This window comes from Lacerta agilis, chromosome 12 (genome assembly GCF_009819535.1).
Source record: "Lacerta agilis isolate rLacAgi1 chromosome 12, rLacAgi1.pri, whole genome shotgun sequence".
Taxonomy (NCBI): Eukaryota; Metazoa; Chordata; class Lepidosauria; order Squamata; family Lacertidae; genus Lacerta; species Lacerta agilis.
In genome coordinates, this window is record NC_046323.1 from 55,812,014 (window position 1) to 55,820,218 (window position 8,205).

General features: G+C 45.8%; 1 protein-coding gene across 1 annotated transcript; it reads right to left on the minus strand.

Annotated features, from left to right (window-relative positions):
• Nucleotides 1-2,098: 2,098 nt before the first annotated feature.
• LOC117056200 (zinc finger and SCAN domain-containing protein 31-like) lies at nucleotides 2,099-4,765 on the minus strand (the record flags this gene model as incomplete). The annotated part of the gene is made up of 2 exons (XM_033166386.1): nucleotides 4,686-4,765; nucleotides 2,099-2,597 (listed from the first exon to the last, which is right to left on the minus strand). A coding segment is annotated over exon 2 (408 nt), but the record flags the coding sequence as incomplete, so codon positions are not given.
• Nucleotides 4,766-8,205: the final 3,440 nt, after the last annotated feature.

Genomic DNA, 8,205 nt, shown 5'->3' on the forward strand with positions numbered 1-8,205 from the left:
ACCCCCCCCTCTGCCCCCTGTGCATTGTTCAGCAAGCAGGGGACCCTCCTGCTGCTCTATTACCAACTTCAAGGGGGGCATGGGGAGGAAAGCCCCATTGTGCACCTGCTGGGGCTGTTTAGGTGAATCCTGGTCAATGTTTCAAATGCTTTGTCAACTGCTTAGAAGCCTATTTTAGCATTCAACAATTAATATAAAAATTAAGTTCAGTTAGATAAGTTCAGTTCAGTTTTATTACAGCAAGCGCCAGCAGTACAAAACAACACAACTCCAAACAAAAGATGAACAACATCATCATCACAGGAGGGCAAAATCCAAAGGGCCAGAGAGAAAATAGCACTAAAAGAATTTATAGCATATTATTCAATAGAAGAGATTTACGTTTTCTAATAGCTAGGGTGCAAAAATTGGCCACAGCATAGGATACTGAGCTCAAAGAGTTTTCTAAAATGAATTTACGTAAAGTTTTGGGAGAAAATTCCAAATAATATTGCAAAGGTATAAATTTTGATAAAAGGGGTAGTATAAGTCAAGATCGCTCAACACTTTAAAATTCGCAAAATAAAAGAATATGAGTAACAGATTCCACCTTATTGGACATGCATGGATAAAGGCGCTCATAAATTGGTACCTGCAAGAATTTGCTGTGCAATACAGATGTAGGCATCGTCTCAAATTGGGCTCTAGAGAAAGCCCATCTATATGATTCATAATTATTTATAGATAAATAAAGGGCAGCTGCAAAGTTAGGCCAAGATTTTAGGCACCTGTAATTCTCAGGGAGAGAGGCATCTTCTTTTTGCAATTTGATGTCAAAAGTCTCTGGGTAATAATTGTTTTTGCCTTATTCAGAGTTCCGTTAAGTCTTCAGGGTTTAGGCCAATTTGTTTGATTTTGTTAACAATTTGCATAAGCCAAGGTGGATAAGGGGCTGCGGCCAGGAAATGAGATAACATTCCCTTTGGGTTATAATGAATTTTCAACCAGAGGGATATTGCTTGTTCCCAGATTTTTAATTCAACTCTGGGAAGTCCTGCCTCTTGTCTTAGTATTACATTAGGTGTACTCTTAGGGGGTACCAAGTAAGGATCTAGAAATTAAACTGCAACTACTGATAAATAATGCTAGCGACATTCAGAAGCCTAGTTAAGTGGAGGCGGCTGTTCATTAGTCTCAGGGAGATTCGTTCAGCCCCAGAGGCATCCTGGCTGCCCCACCCCTCAGCCTCTTTCCCCACAAAGCTCCTTCCCGCTACCTGATCTGGTTCCATAGCTGCTGCTTCCCTTCCACCATTAAAAGATGGGTGAGGAGGTCTTTCCAGCATCATTCTGTCACCTGCAAGAGGCAAAGGTAAGCAAGAAGCCATGAGTGCATGCTCCTGCCAGAGGTGAAACTATACAGCTCTAACTGCAGATGGTCCAGGCATTTGTACATTTGTACGCATTTGATATTTTAGATGTGTAAAAATACATCTCCCCTCCTCTGGGCTCTTGGCCCCAAGTGTCTCTCCAAAAAGATGGGGGGGGGGGAACACACACATTACAGTGGTACCTTGGGTTACATACGCTTCAGGTTACAGACTCCGCGAACCCAGAAATAACGCTTCAGGTTAAGAACTTTGCTTCAGGATAAGAACACAAATCGTGCTCTGGTGGCACAGCGGCAGCGGGAGGCCCCATTAGCTAAAGTGGTACCTCAGGTTAAGAACAGTTTCAGGTAAGAACGGACCTCCAGAACGAATTAAGTACTTAACCCGAGGTACCACTGTAGTTACAAAATACACACAGTGTTATCAAAGAGATGGAAAAACTAATTTCTCCTTACTCAGTGGCCTCTCTTCAGTCATCAATGGATTCCTCTCTGCCTCGAAGTGATTGACGCCCATTTCTGCAAATGGATATTTCCCCTGAAATAGCAACAAAAATTAAACCAGGAAATGGGAAGAATGCCTAGAAGTGGAATGGCAGAGGCAAAACCTTTTGGGTCATCAGAGATAATTCCTTGGAATCTTAAAAAAAAAGTAGAGATATTTTGGATACTCTCCCTCCTGTTCAGAGCCTCTAGGGAATATCCAGAGGAAAGTCTCTCTCACCTGCTGCTCTGCCTGCTTCCTCTCCTCTGCCTGACTCAGGAGGAATCCTTCGGCCAGGGCCACTGCCTGGGAACTGGTCTCCGCTCCACATTCCCTCACCCAGCTCTCCATCTCCGGTGGAAGGACAGCCAGGAACTGCTCCAAGATCACCAGGTCCAGCATCTGATATTTCGTATACCTTTCTGGCTTCAGCCACTCATGGCAAAGGTGGTAGAGTCGGCTGCAAACCTCACGGGGTCCTTTGGACTCCTGGTAGCAGAAATGCCTGAACCGCTGGCTCTGCGCATCTGAGTGGAGGGTGTCCTCCTCACCCAGGATCTTCTGCACTGAGCTTTCCCATAATCCCCCACTGCTCTCAGTTTCCATGGCATGGCTTCTTCCTGCTACAGGGCCAGCTGAGTCTTCCTCATCCATCTGTGTTCTCAGGAAGCCTCCAAGAGATCGGAAGGAATCCTTTGGTCTTCGGCCAAGTTCCGTCTGTCCAAATTAGAAGTGATACCAAATTCTGCAAAGCAAAGGAGAAAGAGGTTCCGTGAGCAAGTGTGGGTGAGTCTTGCTTGGAACCAGGGTAAAAATTCCACCACAGCCCAGACACTATCCCCCCCCCACCTTTTTAAAGAAGGCGTAGAACTCATTTTTTTTAGTATAATCAGCCATGGCAAAATCCAAAATCAAAACCACTAGAATGTCTATATTATGCAAATCCACTTGAAAAAACAGGTAAACGTAATTGGTGAAACAGGGGAATATCCAGGAATTGCATTTTGTACATACTGGGCTTGGTGGTTAACTGAATAAGCTACATTTTAATTTGTTATGTCACGATGTTGACTTTGATGTTATGCAAAGCTGTATCTAATTTAGAGAAGTAGTTTCTAGTAAATCACTTTACAATCTATATAAATAAAAATGTAACTTTTTGTTTGTCCGTAATCTTAGATCTCCCAAAGTACTGCACCGATTGCTTTGAAATTTTGACACAACGTTGGGTTCCATTCCTGGCATGTTTTTATGTAGAAGAATTATACAGATGTCACACCTGTGACAGGTAAAATCATTATTTTCGGCAAAAACAGCACCATCTGCTGGACATCAAACCAAGACACACTATAGAACATCAGACTTCAGGAGGGGGAGGGAGGGAGGGGGAGCGGAACTTCAGGTCAGCTGTTGGCGGGGGAGGGGACAGGTCAAGCTTCAACCGCTGTGACAACACCTTGCCTCAGGTAGGGCCATTTCCCATTTTACTATCTGAACTAACTGCCAAAACCAGGTGAAGGGGGGGGGGAGAGACAGAAAGGAGGCAGGCGGGAGTTCAACGGGAGAAGCTGTGGGGAGGGAGGCGAAAAGGGAAAGACGGAGAGGAGGCAGGCGGGAGTTCAACAGGAGAAGCTGTGGGTAGGCAGATGAAAAGGGGGGAGACGGAGAGGAGGCAGGCGGGAGTTCAACGGGAGAAGCTGTGGAGAGGGAGGCGAAAAGGGAAAGACGGAGAGGAGGCAGGCGGGAGTTCAACAGGAGAAGCTGTGGGTAGGCAGATGAAAAGGGGGGAGACGGAGAGGAGGCAGGCGGGAGTTCAACGGGAGAAGCTGTGGAGAGGGAGGCGAAAAGGGAAAGACGGAGAGGAGGCAGGCGGGAGTTCAACAGGAGAAGCTGTGGGTAGGCAGATGAAAAGGGGGGAGACGGAGAGGAGGCAGGCGGGAGTTCAACGGGAGAAGCTGTGGAGAGGGAGGCGAAAAGGGAAAGACGGAGAGGAGGCAGGCGGGAGTTCAACGGGAGAAACTACCGCCTGCCTTCTCTCCGTCTCCGTTATTATATAGCCTATTACGTTTACGTGTGTTTTCAGTCAACAAATCAAGTCAGGCCCGTGATTGACAGAGTGTAATTTGCACCCCAGGCTAGAGTGGGGGTCCTAATCCTGGGGTCCTCTAGGGCTGCACTCTCCCCCTCCCCCACTTCATTGCACATTTCTTTCCTGCTTCATTTTCTAGCGCTGGGCATATCCAATGTATTCAGGACAAACTACAGGGGTGGGGCGCCCTTTTCTTTGTTCATAGGGCCAGATCCAACCCTCCGAGGGCCAAGAGGGTGATGCCAAAGAATAGCTCTAAAATGTGAGTAAAGTAGGACTCACCTCCTTTCTGTGAATGTAAATTGTTTTAAGCTGTTTTTGATATTGTGGTTTTCTGCCCTGGGAATCTAGGTTGAAGGGCAGGTAACTAATGATGATGATAGCGATGTTACATGACTTTACCCCCAGAAAGCCAGATATGCTTGGGGGTCCCTCTGGGGTCCAACATGGTCACTTGAGGCTCAGGTGGCCTCAGTGACCAGGAGTGTCCAGCTGACCAGCCAGAGAGATGACAGGGCTGGGGGACTCCCTGGGTCAGGTGGCATCATTGCAAAGCCCTGTAGGGGGGCATATCCTTCACAAAGAAAGACAGTGGCTTTTGCCCTTTGCCTTCTCCCCAATGCAGCCCCACTAGGGGGCCCCCCATGCATGAGCTGAACAGCCCCCTTGCCATGCACCCCACCTGCAGCCCGGGGACCCCCTTCTCCCCAGTGCACCCTGAGTGGGGAGAGAGAGGAGACTCACCAGGTCCCAGGAGGCGCCACCCAGGCAGAAGGGAGTGTCAGAATATGCCCCCCTTTTCCCTTGCAGGAAGGCGCGGGGGGGAGGGGCTTTTGCACTGGAGGACCCCCCCCACCCTTTCATTTCCTCTCCTCTCTAGGAACCCAGCCCCGTTCCTTTTAACCCTTGGCAAGCCGAGCGCACTGAGCGCACCCCTCTTTTCTCCTCTTCTGCGCTTTCTCTCTCCAAAGCAAGAGCCTACAGGGTCCAGGAGGAAAGCAGCGCATTGCGCACACTCAGCCTTTGGAGGAGCACCGGGCAGGGGAGAGGGCTGAGCCAGAAGCAGGAAAGCCCGTCCTAGAAACACAGCATCTTACAGTTGCAACTTGGGGTCCGTGGGTCATCTAGCCCAACCCCCCGCAAGGCAGAATTCGCCCTGGCAGATGCCCAGCCAGCCTATGCTTAGAATCCACGACCGCCTTCTGACAGTCAGAAAGTTCTTCTTTTCTTGAAAGGGTCCCCCTCCCGCAAAACAAAACCTCTCTGGGCGGGGCTGAGCTCGGTGCGCTGGGCTTCACGAGGGTTGCAAGGAACTGAGCTGGGTTCCTACAGAGTAGAGGAAAGGAAACAGGTGGTGGGACCAGGCCCTCCCCCCCCCCCGGCAAAAGCCCATCCCACTCATTTCCTGCAAGCGTTGGAAGCGGGTAGAGGATTCGCCTGCCTCCCGTCCCGTGCCAGCGGGGGCGCCTCCTGGGATGCGGTGAGCCTCCTCTCTCTTCCCCCCTTTGGGGGTCCCAGGGCTGCAGCGGGAGGGTGCATGGGGGGGCACCTGCTTGCAACGGTGGTCTTCCTTTGGATGCCACGCTGCTTGCCGCTTGGCGTCACGAAGGAAAGGCATGCCAAGAACCCCGTTTCAGGTTTAGGAAAACGTTTGCAGAGATTGCGGCCAGGTGGAAACATCCGGACATTCTGACCAGCTCCCCTTCCCAGACTTCTGGGTCCTTGCAACTCCCAGAATATTGGGATATTGGTGATATATTACGATGTTGAGAAAGAGGCCAGACTTTTTAGAAAAGGTACTTGATGATGCCATAAATATTAATCTTTTTAAAAACTTGAACTTCGAATTATAGGATTTTAATAAAATGATAACAGTAACAATAACAGAATGTTACAGGTGGGTAGCCGTGTTGGTCTGCCATAGTCAAAACAAAATAAAAAATTCTTTCCAGTAGCACCTTAGAGACCAACTGAGTTTGTTCTTGGTATGAGCTTTCGTGTGCATGCACACTTCTTCAGATACACTGAAACAGAAGTCACCAGATCCTTAAATATAGTGAGGGAGTGGGGAGGGGTATTACTCAGAAGGATGGTGGGAATGGGTGATCAGCTGATAGGTGTGGAAAACCTGTTGACGACTCTTAGCGGCTGCTATTAACAAAATGATGTATTTCCTTTCTAGGATTTGGTAACAACTCTCATAAGGACACACAGAACTTAGCAGAAGACCAAGGGATTCCTTGCAATTTCTTAGAGGCTTCCTGAGAACACAGATGGATGAGGAAGACTCAGCTGGCCCTGAAGGATACTTATACCAACAGAAAAGAAAGAGAAAATTCAAATGATGAACATGCAGATATCAATATTAGAAACCAGGAATGCTATCAAAAAGGCCAAACTAGGAAAAACACCCGGTCCAGATGGACTTCTGGCAGAATTTTATAAAAAATTTATTAAAAGATGGATGAAATCCTAATAACACTGTTAACCAAAATAATGAATGATATTCTAAATAAAGGTAAAATCCCTGACTCATGGAGAGAAGCCTATGTAACATTAATCCCTGAACAAGGTGGAGACCCAGAACTAATATCAAATTATAGGCCAATATCACTACTAAACTCTGATTATAAACTCTTCGCTAATATATGAAGGATTCCATTGGAGAGGTTATCCACCCAAATCAGACGGGGTTTCTTCTAGGAAGACAAATCTCCAGAAATACAAGAAACATTGTCAATATCTTGGAATACCTGGAATTTAAAAGCGACAAGAAAGCAGCTTTGCTATTATTGGATGCTGAAAAAGCATTTGACAGTGTTTCTTGGTACTTTATGAAAAAACAATTAGAAATATTAGGTCTAGGAGAAACGTTTAGGAACGGAATTGAGGCAATATACCAATAACGAAATTTGTCTGGAATGGAAGAAAGCCGAGAATTAAATATCAACGATTAACAGACAAGAAAGAGGGGGGAGGTTTTGCGCTTCCTGACCTAGAGCTATACCATACAGCAGCTGGACTGGTATGGCTGAAAGATTGGATTATCCTAAAAAAACACAGATCTGTTAGATCTTGAAGGCCATGATAATCGGTATGGATGGCACTCTTTATTTAATATATGACAAAGTGAGAGTCCACAAAGGCTTTTTGAACCATGTAATTAGAAAGTCACTTTATAAAAGTGGCTTGGGGGACCTAGCCAGATGGGTGGGGTACAAATAAAATAATAATAATAATAATAATAATAATAATAATAATAAGATATGGAATAAATGTAAGGGAATACTGGAACTGAAAATACCATTGTGGACCTCACCAGTGGAAGTGGTAGTGGTAAAAAGAAATAATATGAAAGGAGAGTGGCCTACCTACCGATTATTATTGGAGAAAGATAAGGATCAACCAACCCTAAAGAAGTACGGGGAAATTAAAGGACATCTGTCTTGCTGGCTTCAGTATTTTCAGTTAAACCAAAGACTGTGCATAGACAAGAGGGAAGGTATTGCAAAAGAAGCATCAAAATTTGAGAAAGAACTAATCCATACTAAAGGAAAATACCTATCATGAATTTATGATTATTTATTAGAGTGGGAAACTAAAGAAGAACAAGTTAAGGACGTGATGTGAAGTGGGCACAGAATTTGGGTTATAATATATACATGGAACAGTGGGAAAGATTATGGAAAACTGACATTAAATTTACGGCATGCTTTAACCTTAGAGAAAACACAATGAAGATGATCTACAGGTGGCATCTTACCCCTTTAAAACTAGCCCAAATGTATAAAAGTAGATCACAAGCACGCTGGAGATGTAAAAAGGATATAGGGTCTTTTTTCCACATGTGGTGGAGTTGTGAAGTTATATGTGAGTTCCAGAATAACATCTATGACAAACTTAAAAAGATATTTAAAATTACATTTAAAAAAAGACCAGAATTTTTTATTGGGCATACTACCGGCTGAATTCACAAAAAATACAAGACCACTGTTCATGTACGCAGTTACGGCAGCAAGAATATTAGTGGCCAGAAACTGGAAGAATGAAAAACTACCACCAATAATAGAATGGCAGACCCTTATGATCGAATATCTACGATTAGCCAAGCTGACTGGAAAAGTTAGAGGAATGTCTGATCAGAAAACCTACGGCTCCATCCCGGCAGCACCAAAAATAGCCTTTAAAAAAAAAAAACAGCCCAGGGGGCGGGGCCACCACCCAAAGTGTCACCCCCAGCAAGGCGGTGCCCGGGGTGGGCTGC